Raw genomic sequence first — 25,032 nt, 5'->3', positions numbered from 1 at the left:
GACACTCAGCAGTCTGTAATTCATTATAAGGAATCTCCTCTAGGTCTATGATGCGTATGCCCGAGTGCTTTTGAAGCGGCCAAGAATTTATTTAGTTATCGCTCTCCAAAGGTTGCCTCAGACGTGAAAATCGGCCAAAAAGGGGGCGTTTCCCACAAATTCGGGCATACGCGCCGTCAATTGTACCATCAATGGCGACAGTCAGCAGTCTGTAATTCATTATAAAGAATCTCCTCTAGGTCTATGACGCGTATGCCCGAGTGCTTTTGAAGCGGCCAAGGATTTATTTAGTTATCGCTCTCCAAAGGTTGCCTCAGACGTCAATATCGTCCAAAAAGGGGGCGTTTCCCACAAATTCTGGCATACGCGCCGTCAATTGTACCATCAATGGCGGCAGTCAGCAGTCTGTAATTCATTATAAGGAATCTCCTCTACGTCTACGACGCGTATGCCCGAGTGCTTTTGAAGCGGCCAAGAATTTATTTAGTTATCGCTCTCCAAAGGTTGCCTCAGACGTCAATATCGTGCAAAAAGGGGCGTTTCCCACAAATTCTGGCATACGCCCCGTCAATTGTACCATCAATGGCGACACTCAGCAGTCTGTAATTCATTATAAGGAATCTCCTCTATGTGTATGACGCGTATGCCCGAGTGCTTTTGAAGCGGCCCAGAATTTATTTAGTTATCGCTCTCCAAAGGTTGCCTCAGACGTCAAAATCGGCCAAAAAAGGGGCGTTTCCCACAAATTCGGGCATACGCGCCGTCAATTGTACCATCAATGGCGACGCTCAGCAGTCTGTAATTCATTATAAGGAATCTCCTCTAGGTCTATGACGCGTATGCCCGAGTGCTTTTGAAGCGGCAAAGAATTTATTTGGTTATCGCTCTTCAAAGGTTGCCTCAGACGTCAAAATCGGCCAAAAAGGGGGCGTTTCCCACAAATTCGGGCATACGCGCCGTCAATTGTACCATCAATGGTGACACTGAGCAGTCTGTAATTCATTATAAGGAATCTCCTCTAGGTCTATGACGCGTATGCCCGAGTGCTTTTGAAGCGGCCAAGAATTTATTTAGTTATCGCTCTCCAAATGTTGCCTCAGACGTCAAAATCGGCCAAAAAGGGGGGCGTTTCCCACAAATTCGGGCATACGCGCCGTCAATTGTACCATTAATGGCGACACTCAGCAGTCTGTAATTCATTATAAAGAATCTCCTCTAGGTCTATGACGCATATGCCCGGGTGCTTTTGAAGCGGCCAAGGATTTATTTAGTTATCGCTCTCCAAAGGTTGCCTCAGACGTCAATATCGTCCAAAAAGGGGGCGTTTCCCACAAATTCGGGCATACGCGCCGTCAATTGTACCATCAATGGCGACACTCAGCAGTCTGTAATTCATTATAAGGAATCTCCTCTATGTGTATGACGCGTATGCCCGAGTGCTTTTGAAGCGGCCCAGAATTTATTTAGTTATCGCTCTCCAAAGGTTGCCTCAGACGTCAAAATAGGCCAAAAAGGGGGCGTTTCCCACAAATTCGGGCATACGCGCCGTCAATTGTACCATCAATGGCGACACTCAGCAGTCTGTAATTCATTATAAGGAATCTCCTCTAGGTCTATGATGCGTATGCCCGAGTGCTTTTGAAGCGGCCAAGAATTTATTTAGTTATCGCTCTCCAAAGGTTGCCTCAGACGTCAAAATCGGCCAAAAAGGGGGCGTTTCCCACAAATTCGGGCATACGCGCCGTCAATTGTACCATCAATGGCGACACTCAGCAGTCTGTAATTCACTATAAGGAATCTCCTCTAGGTCTATGACGCGTATGCCCGAGTGCTTTTGAAGCGGCCCACAATTTATTTAGTTATCGCTCTCCAAATGTTGCCTCAGACGTCAAAATCGGCCAAAAAGGGGGCGTTTCCCACAAATTCGGGCATACGCGCCGTCAATTGTACCATGAATGGCGACACTCAGCAGTCTGTAATTCATTATAAAGAATCTCCTCTAGGTCTATGACGCGTATGCCCGAGTGCTTTTGAAGCGGCCCAGAATTTATTTTCTTATCGCTCTCCAAAGGTTGCCTCAGACGTCAAAATCGGCCAAAAAAGGGGCGTTTCCCACAAATTCGGGCATACGCGCCGTCAATTGTACCATCAATGGCGACACTCAGCGGTCTGTAATTTATTATAAAGAATCTCCTCTAGGTCTATGACGCGTATGGCCGAGTGCTTTTGAAGCGGCCCAGAATTTATTTTGTTATCGCTCTCCAAAGGTGGACTCAGACGGGAGAGGCCCTTTCGAGCGCACGACACTAGCCGGCCTCCAGGTGAGGCGCTTCGTTTAGAACCTGCCAGGTGGCGCTGGTGTTCGATTCCGGAGCACTCCTGCCAGCGAAGCTCGCGCCAAGCGTAGCTGTTTTTGATATTAGCGGTTCATTAGTGTGGCCTTTGAATGCTTCATGGGTGTTTCAACGTGTATGAATAAATTGGTTAAAGCTTACTTCCACAATTTAGTGAAAACTGGGGTAACCGGTCTTGCATGCTGGCGCGTAGCGCTGCGCATCCGTCTTCTTTCTCTTCGTTTTCATTGCATAGCGACAAAACTCGAACCTATGTAATCACAATGCCAAGCACTTGATAATCACAAAAACAAATTGCAAAAACGACCGTAGACACTACAGAAACCATCCGAGAACGTACGCGACGCCATATCCCATGTTACAGTAGCCATGTCCTCCGGATTTCGACAACAGCGCCACTCGCGCCAGTCTGCACTTCTGGCTTCACACGGCCGATGGGATGCCGCCGACATTTTTTCCACTGCCCCTATATTCTAGTTCAGTGTAACTAGAGCGCCGACGTTAGAACGCGCGACTCGAGAGCGCTGCGACAGGAGCGCGCTTACCATTAGAGTGCACGTCACAAGAGCGCATGACCAGTAGAGGGCATGTCACGAGATTGATTACCTTGTCCGAAAAAGAAGCTTTATTGTACGCAAACACTTTAAAGCACACAGAACCACTTGACGATCGATCGGCTGGGTGCAGGAGCCGAGATTGAATGTTATTTCGAATGGTGAAGTTGTGTACATTAGGAAGTGACTTCCAACTCAACCATAACCACATTTTCTGAGTTCCATGTTTGCGAAGCGCTGCTCAACAACACAAGGTGCACCTCACTAGACTGTTACTTTCTACCACACAAACTTGTGGTGTAGTGGAAAGTCATCACTTGGGCCACTAACTTTAGCGCGTCGGTGTCGTATTGGCCCTCACAGCATTCACAAACACGTTATGAAAGTGCGTCACACACCGCTAACAAATAAATGCGCCCCGCAAACTCAATAATGAGCGGCCGCATCATCGACGTCTGTCCTGAGCCGGCTCTGCATGCCATTCGTGCCTTCTTTCTCTGGACAGCATCTCCGTCGCAGTGCACACCGATGTTGCGATCGCCGGAGTACGATAGAAGCTGACCGTGTAGTTTCCGCTTCTTTTTTGTTGCGCGAGCGCTTGCTGCAGCCCAACGCACCACCGTCTTCCATAGCTCCGCTGCAAATCGCGGTCGTCTCAACCACCAGCATGGTCGAAACCGGCGTGCGACGTTCTTCTGTGGCGTAGGTGCAGCCCATGTATAGTACAATGGTTTGTTTTAGGCTTCATCTAGCAGTCTGAAGAGTCTAGGACATTTCGGTGCTCGAAATATTTGGTGTGCGGAGTTTTTGGTGCGTGGTCGTGGAACACAAAGCGACGCAAAGAGTCGCTTTTGTCCTTATTTTACGATTATTTTTTGCCCGAACTTCATTAAAAAATGTCATCTTCTCTTTCTGCTCGACTTTTTAGCAGATACCACCGCCCCACGGGGGTTAGAGCATGTGTTTCTCGCCTCCGACCACAATGAATAAACTTGCACCCCCGTGTATCGTCTTTTGGATAGCCGGGATCAGGGACTGCAATGGTGCTCGACGATTCCTCAGGGGCGTTGCTAGCAACGCCGATTAGGTCACAGAGCAGTGAGCACACGCGTTTTGTAAATAAAAGGGGCCCACATTACCCTTTGTGCATGATTATATTTCTTTTGAAGGCAGCTGGCCTCAGGCTTTATTACGTATACGACGACTCACTTGTGATACGTGGCCGTTATAGTATTTGGGAGGGCTAAAAACTGGCATTCTTTCCGGAATATATTATTATCAAGACACCCATGCGAATAACTTCATATGCGTATGCTTATGCACGTTACATACCTATCATCCAGACAAAATTATGACAAATCTTAATAAAGATGTCCTACACGTATATTCTAACCTTTAAAATATTAAAGCATGCTATTGCCAGAAATGACGGGCCGTTTACACCGAAATATTCGTGTACCTTACGTCTTCTATGAACATGTCCTCACAGGATCACACAGGCCAATAATTGCTTCATTACACCTATCGTATATTTTCATTAGGGGAAAAACATAGTCAAATAAGACATCTCGATAATTACATCCCTTATATTGGGTCCGGACATTTCGTCGAACGCCGTTTCATCGAACGCCGTTTCATCGAAGCCGTTTCATCGAACACCGTTTCATCGAACGCCGTTTCATCGAACGCCGTTTCATCGAACGCCGTTTCATAGAAGCCGTTTCATCAAACGCCTTTTCATCGAACGCTGTTACAGCCTGCAATATTTTTGCAATTTATTTTGATTTTTATACACAACGTCATCTAATTCTCCATTTTTTTAAATCACAGTATGCAGTGACGAGATAAGTTCCATTGTGAACATGTCCTGCTTCGAGAAGAAAGCCTTCATGAAACAATGACCCCTCTTCATGTCACATGAAACAATTAAAAATGAGACAAAAAAAAACAACAAAAGAAACAGAAAGCACGATGTGCTTTCTGGGAAGCGGGTAGTGTTTTATTGTTTGACAGCGTGTACCTGTAACCTTGGGTTATGTGAGGATCCGAAAGGGTTACAGAGTACACCCAGGGCTTCACTATTGTCTGGTGCGGGTTGGCCTTCCTAAGAAAGCGTCCTGAAGATGATTCATAATAGGCAAAAGGGTCGGTAATAAAGTTGACAGTGAAGGGGAGGTGGTTCCAGTCCAGGTGTAGCCCGAAACCATGTTGGCTGACACTTTGTGCAGCTTTTGACTCTGTAGAGTTTGAAAACTAAAAAAAAAAAAAGCAGAAACGTTCAATTTGAGCATAAAGCTGATACTCAGAGTATCATTATATTTTATTTCGTGTGCTCTCCTGGCAGAGCATCGTTTTATTATAAGCGTGCTGCCCTGGCCGTTAAATGCTTTTCGTGAATAAACCTTCAACTAAGTGTAAGTGTGCAAATGAGCTGGTGTGAATGGCACATTACCGAAACCCCCGGACAGCCGGTAAAAAAAACGACAGACATTCAAAAGTGTTTTAAGTGTCGGTTCTTTACCTCCAGTATCATGTTTTCTGACAGGTACATGAGTAAAACTTTTCAGTAAGTCGCATACCCATTTGTTTTTATACCAATGGTTTTTATTTCTAGTAATTTGGCTCCACCCTAAAGACTGTTTCTTAAGTGACTACCTTAGTCTTAACAAATGTAAGGTAAAACATCTACAAAGCACTGTTATGCCTCAAAACTCGATACAGAAAAATTCGATGAAACGGCCCTAAGCAATTCGATGAAACGGCGTTCGATGAAATGGCGTGCGATGAAATGTCCATTCATTCGATGAAACGGTGTTCGATGAAACGGTGTTCGATGAAATGTCCGCTAGCTGTCCGCAATGCCTGCTGGAAAGCTCAGCTATTTGAACTTCGAAACGTGTATTTACACAAAAATATCCATGCAGCAAAAAGTCTCTGCACCGAAAAGTCCGTGCTCCGAAATGTCGGCGCCGAAACGACCTACACCGAAACTCCAACAACCTTGCGAATAAAGACAGAGCCATTTGACTCTCCTTGTATTTTTTCTAAATTTGTAAAGCGCCAAGTATCCGGGTTCATCAGAGATTTAAGCCATAACTGCAGCGACTGGCGGCTTCATAATAATATATAAAAACAAAACTTATGCAATCTTTCACAAGAGCAGTCGTTGAAACAGGGCGCTCTCGCACTACCCCATGCCTCCCGCGCTTGAAAATATTGAATTTAAAAAAAAAAAAGAAAGAAGCAATATTGGAGCGGGGTGTGTGTGATTCATGCTGAAAGCGAGGAAGGGGGGGGGGGGGGGGGGGGGTAGGGGGTGCACTTATCATTCTTCTTTGTTCAGTATACCAGGAACTCTGTGATAACGTTATTGCCCGTTCAAGGTTTTCGAAACGCACAATGGGTCGCTTTAGAGCCTGCTTGCGGAATTCCTTCGGGTCGCTGAGGTGGGGCTTGATGGAAATAGGACATCCGGACGCTACAAGCTGCTCCAGCAGATGCACTGCTGTGAGGGTTTCATATGACTTCTCGCTCCTTGGCGCGCATCGCTGCACCAAATCCGAATGCCACGTGTCACTTTTCCCAGCACTGAGTCACCTCCGATGTCTCATGGTATCGAGGCGCTCGAGGGGGAAGGGGGGGAGAGGAGTCGCCACTGCGTTCTTTCTTGTGTTCGGGTTCAATGTTTCAAGCCCAAGTCTGTAAATAACGGGGAGCCTTGGGAGAAAGCTTCGAAAACCAGACAGCTTCTTGTGCAAATCGTGATTGATTTGAGCCTGAGCTACGAACTACGTGCATAATCAAATGTCCGAAAATATTTGTACCCTTTTTTTATCCCTTTCATCGCCTCATCTAAAACTTTCTGGTTTTCTCTTGCGTAAATGACATCTTTAAAACAATTGTGATCTTGGGTGTTCCCTATTTTAGACAAGCTTAGTAGCACAAGTGTGACACAAATAGGCGGCGCACACCAAGTCACTGAGCCAGAAACTTTCTGGTTGTCGCGGGGTAGTCAGCACTGCATAGTGTACCCGTGTTTGTCCTCATGCAACTACCATTATATTGCCGGAGAAAAGCAGTTCTTTTCTTGGTCCGGACATTTAATTGAAAATATGGCATAGAATATAGTTGTCCTTCGATGCAAAAGGAACTATTTCCGAAAACGAGAAACGATCTCCAAATACTATTTTAAAGCATTCAATTAAACGCTTTGATCAAATGGCGTTTGATTCCATAACGTTCGATTAAATAGCTTCGATGAGACGGCGTTCGATGAAGTGTCCGGACCCAATCACCAGCATTAATTTAGAATTTAAAAAAAAAAATCCTAAAAATGGTCGAATGTCCATTGCGTCCGCACTTTATTTTAGCCCGTGTTTCGCCCGGGTAGGAAAAAAAAAAATCGAGGTGAGCTTTTGCCCGGGTCTGTCAAAAAATGGGTGAGCTTTTGTCCGGGTCTGTCAAAAAACGGGTGAGCTTTTGTCCGGTGAGCTTTTGTCCGGTGAGCTTCTGTCCGGTGAGCTTTTGTCCGGTGAGCTTTTGTCCGGTTACCATTAATTTGAAATACGAGTTAATCTTTCCTACCTTGCTCAGTCCACGGATAAAACCACCTCATCTGGTTGGTTGCTAATATCAATGACCTAACTTTATTATAAATGCCATCAGTGACGTTTTTGCGGTGGCCCGTGACCTGCTTCTTTGTTTCTGCTTATTATTAGTAATTATTTGTTACAGATATACAGACTATTTTGGCAGTGTATTTACCTTCCGCTCTATAACGACTTCGGGCCACGAGAGCGCATTCGATAAACAAGTACACAAAAGTAGTAATTGTGGTCGCGTTGTCAACTCCATCTCTTGCTTAATCATGTATACAATGCGTAGGAAGAAACGCGTTGATAGCAATATAAGGGGAGAAGCTTGGAAAATTGTTAAGCGGGCGTTGGTTTTTAAAAGCCGGGGATCTTGAAGATGTGTGACAAAACGCGGGGGTTTGCGGCAGGGGTATGGAAACGGGGCTTTCGGATTTGGATTATTTCTTAAACTAATCATGGAATGGGGCAGAATCGTAAATCTCGGCGAGGAGCACTTTATTCTGTCAGGAAGACCCGGCTTGCTTTTGTAAGTAAACGACCGTTGAAACAGATAACAGAGATACACTGGATTCTCCAGTAGCTTCGAAAAGCCACGTTACGTTCTCCGCTCAAACCGTGACATTGAACTTTAAAAATACGTGGAACAGAAAAAAACGATCAGATAGAAAAGCTACACGGACTGAGTGTATCTCCGTTTCACCATAACTTGGTAAACGGCGAAAGCTACGATCCCCGTTGGCCAATCAGAGCATGGGAGCGACGCACGAGACAGCTCTCCGTGGGAGGATCGTGTTTCTATGGCACATCGTCAAGTGCTTTGCTCCGATGCCCCGATTGGCTCACGAGGGTCGTAGCTTTATATCCTGTCTTCAAAGGACTGGCTCTCACAACGCTTGAGCGAGCACTTAACCCCTCGCCTTGTCCTGTGCGGAAGGTACTCCGTGATAATGGTTTTGTCCGGTTCGACATTCTGACAATATACAATGACACTTTTGTGAGCTGCTTGGAGATGTCTTCGGGGTAATCCGGGAAGTCAGACATACTGCTTTGGTACAAGATTATGTTCTGTATACCCAGGGATGGACCACACCGGACGCTGCAAGTCGTTCCAGCCAATGCAGCGCTGCGAGCGCTTCATTTGGCCTCGTGCCACACTCAGCGCATGTCACGTGTCACACACTCGGAACTGATTTACCTCCGATGGCTCGTAGCGTCCGCTGCGGTCCATTTTAAGGTAGAACGGATCGTAACAGAGTACGCTGCTTTGTGTTTGCGAATAATGGACCGCTTAGAGTGGTTCATTGGTAAATCCTGCTTGAGTTCAGCCTGAGCTCGCAAACTCTGGACACAATAAAACTATGTGGCGTAGAAATAAAAGCCTCTGAAAATGTCGGTATCGTTTTTCTTTTTTTACTTGTAACTTTTCTTATTGCTTGGGACCGAGTTCGGCCCTGGAAGCTGTTTGCCGCACTGTAAATTTGTCCAGTTATTAGTGAGTGTAATGATTTTTATGTAGGTGATAGGCCCTCTTGGGAAGAACATATCAGAAATAGTTCAATGATATACCTTGAAGACATTGCCAGATAACAACTCACAAATATTGGGTAAAAATGTCAAAGTTGCCTAGTTCGTGTATTTCGAAGCGCTGCATTTCGCATGGAGACAAAATAATGCAACATGTTAATAGAACACCACGCGATATAGTGTAAAATATTTTCCTCAAGAAAAAAAAGAAAAACGAAGTTTTTTTTTTTTTAATTGCACGCTGAAGTTGGGGAACTTATCACATTGAAGCACGTTTGAAGCGTTGTAAATATTTTCAGTTATAAAACTCGAGTAAAAAAATATTTTTAGATGATTTACCGTTCCGGAAAGAATATACAAAAAAAAATTCAACGCTATATCTGGAAAATATTACGAGATATGCACTCCTAAACATCAGATACAAATATCCAAGTTACACGCACGCACACACGCACGAAGGTACACAATAACCTGAAAGCCGAATGGAGTGGCTGATGTACGAGTAGTGATCAAACTGTTTCTGCGGTTGACATCATGGAACGTCGCGTTCATGTGGGAGCTGTAAAGGTTAGGTGATCAAAAATGCACAATCATGACAATCAGAGCACATATCTCCAACATTTTTTACCCTCAACAACCTCTCCCCCCCCCCCCCCCCTCCTTTTTTTTTTCTCGCTCAGAAAAAAAAGAAAAAGAAAAGAAAAAGAAGGGAGATTATTTAATGATGCGACTTTTGCCGACGGTGCACGCGCGCAAAAGTACATGTCAATCGCAAAAGTGTTATTTACAAGATAAAGTACACAGGAAAGTGATTGTCGCTTTAGATGTCATTAGAATTGGTTTTAGTAGTGCACCCATACAGTAGCCTAACCACATAGTTTTAACCCAACTACGTGAAAACGATCAGTTCTTTTGTTGACCCGTTCAAGACTGGCAGTTGTTGAAATATTTTAGCAAAGCGAAAACCGGGTATCGGCGCAAATGATAATCTATACGCAAACCCGAGCCCCTGAGACTTCAACAGTGCCTCCGGTATATGTGTGCGTGTGTTCACCTCGATTGCAGAAGTCATTCCAGATATAGTCACGGCAGTCCGGAAAGTCGAAGTGCTTCCGTCGCATTCCAATTAATGCTCGGAGCCTTTATTCTTGGCTGTAGGTATAGGTTAGGTTAGCTCGCACCTCACGTGTGAACCTAAGAACAAACGATTCCGTCAAAGCATTTTATGCTGCACAGGTTACGCCACCTCAGCTTATCGGATATCAGTGATACATTACAATAGACTTGAGTAGCTCTTGCTGTGTTGCAACTTACAAGCACAAGTAGAGAATTAAAGAAAAAAATATTATCTTCTTTTTTTATTAAAAACGAGCTTGCGAGAGCACGGTTATGGCCTCATCTCATATGTTGCGCTGTAGTACAGCATGGCGACACCACTGATTCAGATACTTTGGAGTTACTAGCGCATCGTAAAACCTCGTTGTCATCGGCGGCTTCCTGAACAAGGTTGCGGCATGACAGTAATATATTATATTGCGCCTACATTGCACTGTTTGCAACAGCAGACTGATATTTCATTATCGACAAGCAAACTCTACCTGCAAAAATTAAATGTAATACGAAGAGAATGCCCATAGTTTTAGTAATCAGTAATTTGTAATGTGATATAATTAAATTTTAGAGATTTTTAAGAAAGGAATCGGTAATGTAAAACAGTTAGTTTTGGAAAATGCTTTTGCCATCTCTCGCCTAGAAATCTAAAGAGGGCGACTGTACTAAAGTGATTAACCATTTCGAGAAGAGATAATGAGTTGAGAAAAATTAACGCAATATTGTAATTACACTCCCAAAATTTGACGGGTGAACTTGTACTTTAAACTTTTGTTTACGGAAAGGTGGAGTTCTAGTCACCGGTGTGGCCACGTGCAATATGACGTCTAAACGCGGCACTGGTCACTAGTAGGATCTCAAAACGCAATATAAAAATGCAAGGAACCGGAAAAAAAAAAAAGGCTCTGCTTCGTATTATGGATTTTTGCAGATCTCAATATTTGGAGTTTCGGTCAAATTTCAGAACAAAAACAACGGTCTGACAGCCCCCAGCACTGTTTATTTCAACGTGTGTCCCATTTAGGCAACACCAGGTGGGTTGGGGTAAAAGCACCGGACATGTTAGAGTACGCACGCTGGCATAAATTCCCGTCCCGTAAACACTTTTTGTAAGGCTCGCCGCTTCCTCTTCAAGTACCCAGGGTCACAATACACTCTGTAGTACCGTATTTCCCGGACTATATAAGTTTAAAAGTTGAAAATTCACCCGATGCGGACTATCTACAGGTGCGGACAATACAATGATATAATTTTCGAGATCCTTCACTATGACAATCGTGAAGGATTTTATGAGTAACGGACTATACTAATGTTGATTTACGTACGATAAAGCTTCATCGTGAGCTAATAGAGTAGGCGTTTGTCAAGGTCTGCTGAGTATGATACTTTTTACGTTGGGACTAGGTGCTAAGTGCGGGCTTTGCACTGGGTACCGTTTGTGTACCGGGTGCGGACTATCTAAGCAAGCACTTTTATTTTTGACGCAAAATATTTCCCTGCGGACTATGCACCGGGTCCAGGCTATAGTCCGGAAAATGCGGTAGTTCCTTCGAACTCTAGGGTTCTTGGACGATGGCCCTTAAGGCCCGTTCACACTCTTGCAACCGAGTACGACCGAGAGAGACCAAACCGGTTTTTAAGCCTCTTGCGATCTCTTAGGACCAGCTCCGCTCAGCGCATCCGGTCCCAAGAAGTCTTTCTCGGTCGTACTCGGTTGCAAGAGTGTGAACGCGCCTTTAGCCTATGCCCATCCTCACATGGCCTTGGGTCACTTTACATGGACGGCAGATGCAGTCAAATGCTCGGAGTAGCCAAGCATGCTTATCGCAAAACAAAACAAAAATTCAGAGACAAAACCGAAAGGCTAGGCTCTGAAATGCTGCAGAAAGGAGAGTTCGGTTTCGGGCGCTTCTCTGGTATCGCCGGAAGAAAGGGGTCGCTGTGCCTCCCGCCGCAAATCGCCCATTATGCGCTTAGCTTGGCTTATCTGGCCCCGAGATGCAGCAACAAAAGGAGTCTCCCCGCCGTCAAGTCAACTGTGGGAGAGGAGGAAATGGGAAGTGTGGCGAGGGGAACTTTTTTCTGGTTGAAAAATATTCTGCAGGTTGGTCTTTGAGCGCCGCGTGGTGGGAAGTTTTGAAACTAGCCCGAATGTCTCGGAATCTTGGCCTTGTCAGGCTGGAGAGCATCATAAGTTGTCACAGGCACTTATTTAGCCAGTCTGCCTGTGAACGTCGATTTCGTCACTATTCTTGCCTTGGACAAGCACCGTAATCACAAAGTCACTAAACGCTAGTGCTTGATTGAGAGACACTGCATTCGGTGCAGAACATAGTTTTCTTCCTGCTCTGGACAGTGACAATCAATTTGAGGGATGTATTTTCGCCCACAAAATTGTATTTAATTACAATTGTATTTGAAATACCGACGTTTTAGTATTTAAATACACACGTGAAATACATTGCCCAATTTGTAATTAAATACAAATGCAAAATACACAAAGTATTTGAAATACGTATTTCAAATACTTGTATTTGAAATACTGCCCATCCCCGTTTTCGACTATGTACACGGGGTGGTTTTCAGCGGTACGTTTTTAATCTGATTGCCCGCCAGAGCGCGATCCAGAACGCACTATGGCCGTGGGCCGTCGCGCTCTTCTCCTTCTTCTCTGTATCAATATATAATCAAAAACGCGGGCCGAGCCGTCAATCGTGCATGGTGTTGGGAACCAGTAACTCTGACCCTTGAAATGCAGGCGTGACGCAAAACCCGGAGGCGTTTCGTTCGCCCGCTTACGTTCTTCTTAGGCGGCGGAGATTGTCGTTTAGGGGGGTTTATCTTCTGAACGGATCCAAGTTACTCGAGCAAGCTCGCATCCTGCTCGCAAAGCCCAGCCGCTCAGCAAAGGTAACGGACGGTGGTTCGAGAGGTGTGCAACCCTTGCCCGCTTGGCCTTCCCAACCACTTCTCCACTTCCGTAAATTTTGAATGTTGTAGGTTGGTCCAGTGGCTTAGAGCTCACTTTTTAAAAGGAACCGAAAATAAAAACGGACCAGTACGAGCTGAACTACGCAAGACGCTCTAAGACAGGCTGTTTTAATGAAGATGAACTGCTCTAATGTGGCAAGTCGGGCCAATCGGTTCATAATTTTTCATCCCCTTTTGAAAGGCTCCGGAGAAACAAGCAACCAGGAAAAGCTCAGTGACGCAAGGCGCCTCGTATTGTTCAGGTTGTCCCGGGTTTTTTATGTTCTTTCGGCGCTCCTCAAAACGCACAGGGTTCGGTTTCTAAACGCTGTTTTTATTTTCGCACAGAAATAAAACAAAAACACGTAATAATTTTCTACACCAGTGCAATGCAATAGAGACTTCTATTTCCAGCAAGCTTTCCGCCATGCTTCCATGGCATCCTCCAGGCCGCGCATGTTTGTGCACACTGATTAAACTATTTACATGTAGATTGACATGCACTAGAAATCTGGTACTTTCTTTTAGAAGTAGCATGTTAGTGCACATAAATTCCCCCAACGTCTTGCCTTCTAATCGCGTGAAAGGGAAATGGAGATATCCCGGGCATGATTTGTGTAAAAGGCTAGGTTCAATGGTCGCCCATTATTTCTACAAACTCTCTGGCAGATTCACTACCATATAGCCAGCTGTCATTTCTCCAAAAAGCGAGGTTTTGATAGAATTTCGTTGCCCGGCCGCTATTTTTTGTAGTGGCGCGAAAAGAGAGAGAGAGAGAGATAAAAGCAACGGCTTTCGCAAGCTTATATTTTTTTTTATTTGCAGTTGCGATATTTTGTTGTGTTTAGGTATGCTTTTGTGGTGTAAACAATTTTACGCACTTCCCACAAATATTTCATCCTCAAAGACAGTCGTAAAGTATTACGCACTGCCTCGGGTGCGTTGACCTTACGCACTAGAGCGTCACAGAAGCGAGTATTTCCGCAAAATAAATACGAGGACCTATTTCTCCCTTTGAATCGGCCACTTTTGTGGCATCACGACGAACACACTTTCACCATGAAGTTGTAACAAATAATGATTGATGATGAAATTGATTGGGTCTCAACAGTAGAGCCACATTATTTAGGTTGCAAATAAACAGGCGTCGTTCATGCGATATGTTTACTTCCAGGTTCGAATGTGTTGAGGATGAGTAGCCGAAAAGCGCAGTCTGCAGGCAGTTTCTTGGAGTGGCCTGATACTTCCCCAACTCGGGAAAGGGGGGTGGGGTGGAGAGAGAGAAAGGGGTGGATGTTGATGGAAGGTGATAATATTTATTCTCACTCAGGAGAGTCGCCGGTCGTTAAAACATCGACTTACTGATGACGGGAAAGCCTGTGGGGCCACATCTATAGTAACCATGAGTAAAATGTGATATACAGCTATGTTACTGAGCAGTTGCGATAGTGCAAACGATGGGGCGTTGTGGAGGCAAGTGAAGCAATGACCTATCTTACAATTGTGCCGTCTTCATTAGAAGAAAGGATTTCGGATTGCTTCTTCAACCGCTTTTGACGCCAATCTTTCCAATTTTGAATGAATCCGGGACAGCGTTGATCGCGCAAGCCCGCGCCAATATTTAAAGGTCTTTATCAAGTAATAAAACAAACATCCAGCAGAGGTAAGGATGGATAAATACGCAAAAAAGTCCAAAATGAGATATACAACCTATGAGAGGAGATGTGTTTCAAACAATAAAGAAGAGATTGGGAAAAGCCACTTGATTTATAAGTTTGGCAAATAAATGTATTATCAACGACCTGAACCCCTTATTGCGCAAGCCAATCCTTGTGCAGACACGGGAATGGTTCCAGCAGCCGCGCGATGCCAGAAAGCGGCTACTGGAACGAACAACGCATACCACGACCCCTCGATCTACACCGACCGAGCGGCCTCGGAGCTGCAGCTCATGGGAAAAAGCGTTCGGTCGCGCTGGCTTCCTGAATCTCGCGGATTGAACGTACCCTCTTCAACGAGGGAAGACACCTGGACGTCTCAAGGTCGTTGTGGCGATCACAGCTAGCCGCTCATTTCGCGGTTTTTGAGGATTATCCCTACAGAAAAAGCCGACACAAAAGAAGCCCCTGCCGTCACGTGATTTTCGGGAGAGGGTGAAAAGAGGAGGGTGCGAGGGGCATTTTCCTACCTTGCGGAAAATGGTTTCGTTGGTCGGTCTTTAACGTGCATCACGCAGTAGTGACGTACAAACGCACACTGGTACGATGCTTATTCAGATAGAAATGGGCAGGGGTGGGGATTAAAAGTAGGACACCCGGGTTTATTCGACACAAGCTTTTGCTTCATGTGCCGAGCAATTGCGCGTTCCCGGGTCGCAATTAAGAATCATGCAAAAAAAAAAAAAAAAAACATGCGAGAAGACGGCTGCTACCCAATCGCAATATTTAAACGAATTCACGAGGTGCGGCAAACATTGTCGATGGTGCTTTCTATATAAAAATTCCTCCAAATGGAAATCAATCCTTTTCGATAGCAAGACTAATTACAGTTGTCAATTGCAAGGGTAGCATGATATTCGACTTAAAACCCAACCTAATCTGTCTAATACCGAAATATTTGTTGTCTAACAATGTTTAACTACGAGTGATAGAGACCTAATTTTGTTAGATACAAGTAAACGTAAAATATCGGCATGTAAATCTTTTTATTCCTTGGTCGCTTAATATTTCTGTAGGTTTGCTTAGATTATTTATTTATTTATTTATTTACTTTAAAGGCCCAAATGGGCATTATATAGGGGGGGGGGGGAGCGATAGTACAAGGTTTAATACAATTGGGTCAAGTGGAAAAAAAAACGATTGCATATAGTTGGCATAAACAATGTTAAACAAGCAATAAACAATATAAATGACAAGAACACTGGATGAAAACATGACACAAAGTAGCACTATATAAAATGGTACATATTACTTAAAAAACTAATGAACATATCAGGTGAAGTCATTAACGCGATTTCTCTGGGGAGGCTCTTCCATTCGCAGATGGCAAGAACCAGAGCGGAATTCTTGAACAAGTTAATCCGGGCAAAGATGAGCGATACTTTAAAGTGATGATCTACGCGAGACGAAATGCGATGTGCAGGCTGAATGAATGAAGTCCTAAAGGGAGATGATTCATGATGAAGCTTGTGAAAAAATGACATGCGAGCAATGCTGTACTGCAGTTGGGTTAGGTTGAGGTTACGTTTAGGGATGTCGCGAACTTTTTTCGATACGAAGTTTCGATGATCGAATCAAGCGTTTCCAAAGGTTCGAAAGATTTCGAATTTTCGAACTTTCCATATCGAGAAATTCGACGGAAGTCGAATTTTCGAACTTGTTAAACCAGGAAGGTCGACGCTTTTCGAAATTTCGAACTTATTACGCTGCAAAATTCGATGCTTTTCGAACGTTTCAATTTGATAGACAAAAGAATTCGATGATTTTCGAACTTTCGAATTTCTTCCACTAAAAAGTTCGAAGCTTTTCGAACTTTCGAACTTCCTACGCTAAGAAATTCGATATTTTTCGAACTTTCGAACTTATTAATCTAAATAATTCGAAAATAGTCGAACTTCCGATTCCTGAAAAGCCAAAAGTTCGACGAACTTCGAATTTTTAGGGTAAAAGTTCGAAGTGCGTCAAACTTCGAAATACGGGCGGGCGGTTTCATTTGGATTTAAGCAGTGATGTACATTCGTAATTTTTTTTCTCGCATTTTCACATGTGGTGCCGCGTTCTTTGCGAAAGACAATGCCGTTTATTTCATTCATCTGGCATGCTCCGTTTTAAAGAAATAGATTCCCGAAGGAGCAAGGAAGGACGACGGGTTTTTGACAATTGCCGTTTGTGCCATATTTGAAGCGCGCTGCAGCCGAAGATATTTATGGTAGAGATGTTAAACTTTTTAAAAATGATCAATGTATAACCTAGGTAAGTGTCGTCTTAAGGTATGATTATTGTTGTTCGAGACGAGTTTCGAAGAAATATCCAAATATGTATCTACGGGCCCAAAACTTGGTAATTTTTTTTGTCGAAATTGTTTGAGGTATCGCATTTAAATTAACACCGCAGACAGTACACATCATTACTATCTGCAGAATACAAATTATTGTATATATTTTTCTTTTCACGTTGAGGAATAAATTAACTCAGGGAGAAAGATTTCTAATATTGTTTAAATTCGGGACGTCATAAAAACCAAAAAAAAAAACCCTTTATTATTATTTCGGCACGTCATAAAAAACAAAAAAAAAACATTTATTATTTTTTTTGTCATTTCACTTTTTTGGGACGTGTTTCTTTTAGCCTGTACACATTTTGGTAGGAGAAATTAGTTTCATAGTTCTCGGCCTCTGAATATGCAAGAATACAACTCTCCCGGCGGGTTCTTGATAGTTTTTTTTTTCTCCAGCTTTTTAGTTTTGCATTTATTGTTATGTTTATTTATTTATTATTTCTTACCAATGGCACAGTTATTTAGGTCGAAAAGACATAGCTTTGAACTTCCGAACCACTAAGCATGTGACGAGTAGTGCCTTCTGACAACGAGTTTCTAACAATGACCATCTACGCGATCTTTTATGCAGTGAAGAGCGACAGTAGCTATTCATATGCATAAATAATTTCAGATTAAAATAAGCTCGACCATTGCCTCTTTCCTCGTATTGTTTTCTTTAACAGTCCGAAATATCTGAAGGGGGGGGGGGGGGGGGGGGGGAGACTGGAGAACCCCACCTCCCCCCTCTCCCCCTCCCCCCCCTCCCCCCCCCCTTTTTTTTTTCTATTCCGACGCTGCTGGTATGGTAGAACGCTCCTCGACCTCAAGCTGTGTCGGCTTCTGTGCTTTTTGCTCGGCGTTTCTTCCGTCTCCGAAAATAAACCACCAAAGCAATTACAAACTAAAAAAAAATGTCGAGGTGCAGGCGAGCTGGTGTCTGTTGATCATGATGCAAAATCCCGAGACTGGGAATGAAATTCGAAAGAAATAGTGTAAGAAGAAAAAAAAAAAAGGAGGACAGGACAAAGTCTCAAACTCAGCTGAGTTGAGTTTGAGGCGTTGTCCTGAGCTGAGTTTGAGACATTGTCCTGTCCCCTTTTTTCTGTCTTCTTACACTCTTTCTTTCAAATTTCATTCCCAGTCTCAGGATTTTGCATCATGTAAACTAAACTTACTATATGCCAGGGTCACTCGGGCGGCGTTCGAGCGGATTACTACCAGCGTGCAAGGGGGTGGGGAGGCAGTTTGCCAGATTGCTTCAAGGTTTTTCTGAGCCTCAGTGGCACTCAACCACCTGCCTGCCCCTGGCTAGGGTGCTTTCATGTGCGCTTCGCATAGGGTGATGGCAACTGCCTGTTTCCCTTTCCCACACCCTCGTCCACCGCCATTTTGTTCCTCTCATTGTTTCCCCATGCGCCGGAAAGTGGCCTTTGTGTCCATCGGTAATCCCATCCGAGGGGGAAAATGCTAATCCTCCCTCCGTGGGTTCCACAACGCTGCTCCGAACTTCTGAGATAAGGTGCTTGTTTCCGGGAGGGTTATAAGCCCCATGGATTATCGCCGAGGAACAAAATGGCTGCTGGTTTGTCGGCGAGTGGTATTACAAAGGGTGGCATCACCCTAGCAAAGCGCACATGAAGGCTCCCTACCCCTGGCCGTTTCGAACTGGATGAGTATCGTTAAACAGTGCGTTCGTGTGATCACTACTGCGTGATGCACGTTAAAGACCCCCCCCCCCCCCCCCCCCCCCCGCCCCCCGGGCTGGCGGCCACAATTACTGATCTGCACACGTCACTCTGCGCTGGCAAATAATCCAGCACATCCGGGACACTTGTCGTCTCATTTAATTGCCTGACCAACTTCGCGCAATCTGAATATCACACCCGAACGTTTCTAAACCTGATTTCGTAAAAACCAGTGAGGCGTGAAAACGTTATTTGAAACAAACTGTGGCGGATCATGAAAACCGGACTTCGAACTTTGCGCACTTGGACTTTAAAGAAATTCGAAACCTAAGTTTGTTTTTCAAATTTAGCACTAACAGAGAATCGAAACCTTCGAACTTTTCGAACTTTATGTGGAAAGAAATTCGAAACATTCGAATTTATCAAACTTCATGTCTATAAAAATTCGAAACGTTCGATTTTTCGAATTTCAGATCCAAAGGAATTTGAAACATTCGAATCTCTCGATTTTCAAGTTAGGAAAGTTTCGAAATCTTCGAATTTCTCGACCTCAAGTAAAGAAATATTCGAAATAGTCGAACCCGAACTTTTAGAAACCGTGAAAGCTTCGAACTTTTCGAATTCGAAACCACGATTTTTGAAAGTTGCGAATTTTTCGAATTCGAATCTCCGTACGGTCAAAAATTTTGAAACCTTTCGAATTCGAACATCAGTTCGGTTCGAAAATATCGAAATCTTTCGAAGTCGAACTTAGGGTGGTTCGCGGCATCCCTAGTTACGTTCTATGTTCAACACACTGGAAGTACGGGAGAAGTCGCGGGTTATAAATCTTGCAATTTTATTTTGAAGTGCCTCAATATGGTTGGTTAAGTAAAGCTGATGAGAGTGCCGTATGATGGATGCATATTCCAACTGCGACCTGACGAGGGTAATATATATAGGCTAGGAGTTTAGTTCCTTTCTTAGCTTGAAATGAAGAGCGTTTAAGGAAACCAAGAGTTCTGGAAGCTTTGCGGTTTACATGTTAAATATGAAGGTTCCATGTTAAGTTAGCTGTTAGGTGGACGCCGAGGTATTGAATTGACGCAACGTTTTCAATGCGGTCCTCTCCAATCATGTACGCGTGATGACTGATTTGTAATTTCGTTGGAAAAGTGACAGCTTTAGTTTTGTTCATGTTTATTTGCATTAACCAGGTGGTGCACCGTTGGTGGACAATCTCTAGGTCCTCTTGAAGTATGCCAAACTCGTAAAAGTGCGGCATTCTAAATTGTGAAATTTCTATATCAGATATTCCATCTAGCTCCATTGAAATACAGAATTATTAGACAGCTGAGCACTGTTACTGTCATTCGCGACCGTAGTTCGCCTGACCAAATTTTCTAGAGCCGAATATTTGAGCATGATCCGTGGTAAACTCACGGTTGGCGAAGAAGAGTGACAGGAGTGCTGCGTGAAGCATGCAGGAACTGCAAAAGTTCATGAGTACGCAGAACACCAGGAACGGGTCGCTTCTCTGGATGAACGACCGTCCTTCATCGTTGCGCTTGATGCACAAAAAGATCATCATCAGGGTGACCGTGATAAGGTGCATGAAAAAGGCGCTCAGGTAGTGGCTGGCCCAGTACACCCAGTCGCTCACCCCTATGATGCGCAGCATCTCCTTCATCCCAGAGGTCTTCTCGTCCGTCAAACGCGTCGCAAAGACTGCGAAAGGCACCAGCATGCCAATGCTGAAACGACTCAGCACGAGGGCATAGTTGCTGACGTCAGTTTCCTCGATGTAGGAAGGGTACGGGAACCGCTGAAGCCTGACTGTCGACACGTCTTCTTTCTTAAGGTTACGGTCAGTTGCAACGTTCTCGAGATGCTTCTGCTGGAGTGTGCCCACGAGTGGCAGGATGGTGCTGACCTCGCTGAATCGATCCTCCTTGGCGGGTCCTGGAGGTCTTGAAAGGATGTTCTCGCCGAACTCCACATGTACGTCCGCAGGGAGATGGCCGACGATCAGGGTAAAGTGGAGGCTGTCCGGGGCTTTGATGGTGTCCTGACGGATGTCTTTGAAATGCAGGCCGATGGTAGTGGTGACGTTACCGCTGGATTTGTTTACGCTATCCTCGAGGTGCTTGATGCTGTCCGCGGCCGTGACGTCGGACACACCAAGGACGCTGCTTGATTCGTGCACTAGTTTGGCCAGATATTGAAAGTTTGGATGGTACAATATCTGCATTGTAAAAGAAAGATGAAGGCGATATGTTTCAATGTTAATGTTTTAATATTGAGGAGAAGGAAAAGACTACTTGATTCACAAGACAATGACCACGGTGATGTATGTTGCTCTTGTCCTATCCTTCAGTTGTTGGTGCATATACACAAGAAGGGATTAGCCAAATAGTAGTGAGATTTGATGTTTTACTAAAAACACCGAGACAGGGACGAGAAGGAACGGACAAACACAAAGTTTCAAGCATGCCGATGCTGAAACGATGCTGAATTTCAGTTTTTGAGACTCTGTGTCTGTCCGTCTCTTCTCGTTCCAGTCTCGGGGTTTTCGGTAAAATGGTTAACCCCCCCCCCCCCCCCCCCCAGCTTGTTAGCGCCCTAACCTTTTGTTCACTATTAGTGCGATTTTAATTAAAAATATTAAAGCCATTCTTTTTTTTAGCTAAATATTGTGCTTTGAAATGGAGAGGACCTAACAACGTAATTGTTGAATACCGGAATGTAATCATGGATGGTTTAGCATATGACTGTTTGTACCAAGCCAACGAAAATTGCTCCAAATGAAAGGAGGTTTGTCACGGCGAGCGGTACCCCGAGCTCTGAGAATGGTTGCACCGTGTAGCGGTAACACTGGCGCATAAATATGCCCAAGTTAAAATAGTAGTGCTCTATTGTTTTATGCGTTTTGCAGTATGTGAACACAGATATTTAAACAGATGATGCGAAATAGTCCTAATTTTGTTTGTAGAGCCCTCGTGGATAGAAGCAGCCGTGTCTCCCTGGTTTAATTGCTTGAAATTTTACAAACTTTTTGTTGGTGAAGAGTCGGCTTGAACTTAAGGAAACGAGCGAAGGAAGGACGGAACAGGACGAAGCAGCTCTACCAATATGTACAAACTAGCTGAACCATGCATCCATACCCTTCCGTTTTCACAAGAGACACATACCCTTTCGTTTTCACAAGAGACATACAAAACAGTGGTTACCCACTGCAATTCACCATAGCAATTCAACCAGCAGAAAGAATCCAAAATGAGCATATGTGCCGTGTATAAGAACACAAAGTCACACCTTGACGATGGCAGCGACGTCTCGGGCTCCCTTCCAGTACTTGGTGGGAGTGCTGGGCGGGAAGTGCGTGTCCGGGAGGGCCTTCATTCTCTCCGTGGTCACGGCGTACTCCTGGATACCCAGCAGAAGAACCACGATGAGAGCCACCTCCAGGACCGTCGTCGTATAGTGCCGTAAAAGCCGTTTAACGTAGACGTCCTTCCAGAGGAAAACGTACAGCTGCCACAGGCGGGTAGACCACACGCTGGGCTTTGGTTCCCTCTGAGGCTTGACAACTGCGCATACACGGCCAGGGCGGCTTCAGGAACTCCTAGGCACGTTTAGCTCAACGCATTGATACATACGGACAAGTGATGCAATTTCTCATATTATGGACACAAGATAAGTTTCCGCTTAAAGTATCGGCAAACCATTCGCCGGAGGATCGGTAACCGAGCGTATTAACGAACTTTAGCTCAGAGCACGTGGAGCGAAAGCTTGAGTTGCAAGACGCAGGGACTTTGGGTTCCAACCCTATTTAGGCCCATTTCAATCTGAACAAGTATCGTCCCGGCGTGTGGATGTGTATCCCTACTACGTGATGCAGACTCCGAGGCTAGCAACGGTACTGCACGGGGTAAAGTTCTAGTCTACAGCTAAGACATAAGACGCCCACTAATTCCTTGCTGGCTAAGCAAGCACACAACGCAATGACCTTATTTTCCAGTTTTATGGTGATCGCAGACATTTGGGTGCTTGGTGGAGAGTGGGCGACACTGGCCATGATTATGATTTAAAAAGACGACTTCCCGGGCTTTTGAGGCTGTGGGCAGCTGGGGCAATACTGTTTTTCTCTGCCGGAGACTGTTTAAAAAAATGTAGAGTAGGGAAAACTATTTCCTGCGATTTTGAAGAGAAATGGTCAGGCAACTGTGATATTAAGCTGCGCTCAAGGGTCGCGACCCTGAAGCGTAGCTGAAATAGTGGCTGCGCTTCAGGGATCCCTCCACACCGAGCTGCGCTTTGGTCGAGCGCGCTGTGACGTCGAATGAATAACTGATATCTGTTGCTGACACAATATATTATAGCATTGCTATGCATCAACGACCTATATGCATCGACGACCTATATTCACGCTGCCCTCTCAAGGCCTAATGGCAGTATAGTTATAATTATATTTTAGCGAAAGTATCATTTGCAGACCCAGGCAGGTCATACAAAATACCGTCTGCAGACACTGTCTGTTTCTTCCATGTAAGACGGTCCTCTCACATTAGGCATACAAAAACTATCTGCAGATATGTTCCAAGCATACATGCGTATAAAAGCAAGCATGCTTCCAACAGGCATGAGGCACGTTCGGAGATAATCCATCCTTTCTTTAAATCATGGTCCCGGAGGTTCTGATATGAAAAAAAAAAATCATTAGCCATTCCAGTGTGTGAAGGCGGATGCCAAGCGGAGCTGTTTAGCACGCGACACAGACGTTACACAGAATTTTGAACAAAGCAACGAACACATTTATTGTCTTGACCGGTGGTCATCGTGACGGAAGGTACTCTCTCCCATGTCAAGGACCATCGCCGCCCCGAGGAGCCGGAGGAAACTTGATGGATGGATGGATGGATGAATCCGGCTGAGCCCTTTGGATCGGGCGGTAGCTTACGCCACCTAGCCATTTTGTTTTACCATTTAAGCTTAGAATATTTAAATGTGAAATCTATATTCACTCCGCACTGCAAAGAAAGTGAGGCTATGAAACCCCCTTGCCACCAGTGAATAAGAAAATACATAGTTTTCTCTCGCTTTCTGCCACCATTCACTTAATCTTTGCTTGGTACGCGCGACGGGACCGCCACCCGGCGGAAGGAAAGGAAATTCGGCACGCAAGCGGCTCGGAACGACTCCAAAGAGAGGGCGGTGCGAGCCCTCTCCGAGTCTTTGTTGACGCACACGAAAAATCCACGAAATCCTAGCCATAAACAGCTTCGCTGTAAAAAATACGTTCGCGTTCTATGAATTCACGAGTGACCATGACAGGCTTTCGAGCGAAAGGCTCGTGCCACCATTGGCGGCATGCACGAACGTTCTCTGCCCAAACACTTCGACCCTTCGATTTCCCAGGATAGGTGGACTCTGCATGCCGTCGCGTCTGCAGCGAGCAACTTGTCGTTTGTATGATGTATGAGCAGTTGGACATTGACTTAAGATGAAGGCCAATCCCGAAAAGAGGCCCCGCCAGCGAGCGTTGGCGTACGTCTACATATGTTCGACGAGGCAGAAATAAATGGTCTATCGATTCAACTTCAGCACACGGTAGGCGCATTGGTTGGCTGTACGGATCTTCTTCGGCGGTGAAGAGGCGTCACGCGCCGTAGCAAAAGGGTCGCCAGTAATTGAATTAACTTACCCGTCTCCATCCCGAAGGCAGCTAGCTGTGCCTTTCACCCTGTGTTCCAAGAACGACGGCAGACGCGAGTCCCCGCGCGAGACAGTGCGAGCCTGTTTGCCAGAAAAGCTGCATCGCGGGATCGTCGACTTCCTCGGTAGGGGAGGAAAAACACTTTTACTACGTCATTGTCTTTTCATTTTTTGCCGGGCGATTTAATATGATGTCAGATGATTACCCCATTAATATTTTGCTACAGAGTCACGTATTTTTTTTAATAAAGCCCAAAAAAACAACAACTGCTCGAAGCCGATGCCGAAACCTGCGCACGGAGGTCGGAGAACTGTTAAAGAGAGTGTGCTGGAAGTCACGTGGCTACACCCGACCGTGCGCTTTATTTCTTTTCCTCTCCGTTTTTTTTTTTTTTTTTCGTTGCTTACAGCAGACGGCATGCGTTGCGGGAACCGTTTGCCGTGCGATTGCTTTGCAGTTAAGTTTGTTCCGCTCGCTGTTCTGAACTTCAAGATGAGCTGTCTTGTA

General features: G+C 44.9%; 1 protein-coding gene across 1 annotated transcript in view; it reads right to left on the bottom strand.

The window, feature by feature from the left end:
- LOC121047064 (phospholipid-transporting ATPase ABCA3-like) overlaps positions 1–24,523 on the bottom strand; it is a 38,830-nt gene extending 14,307 nt beyond the window's left edge. Inside the window, exons 1-3 of the mRNA XM_040501938.1 lie at positions 24,514–24,523; positions 22,125–22,399; positions 20,253–21,054 (exon numbers count right to left, since the gene is read on the bottom strand). Coding sequence (XP_040357872.1) covers positions 20,253–21,054; positions 22,125–22,399; positions 24,514–24,523 — 1,087 coding nt within the window. The remainder of the gene's footprint in view (positions 1–20,252; positions 21,055–22,124; positions 22,400–24,513) is intronic.
- Positions 24,524–25,032: the final 509 nt, after the last annotated feature.

Source organism: Ixodes scapularis, unplaced genomic scaffold (assembly GCF_016920785.2).
Source record: "Ixodes scapularis isolate PalLabHiFi unplaced genomic scaffold, ASM1692078v2 PGA_scaffold12__126_contigs__length_90152505, whole genome shotgun sequence".
In the NCBI taxonomy this organism is placed as follows: Eukaryota; Metazoa; Arthropoda; class Arachnida; order Ixodida; family Ixodidae; genus Ixodes; species Ixodes scapularis.
The sequence above is the reverse complement of the archived record's forward strand: the minus strand, read 5'-3'. Positions and strand labels throughout refer to the sequence as shown.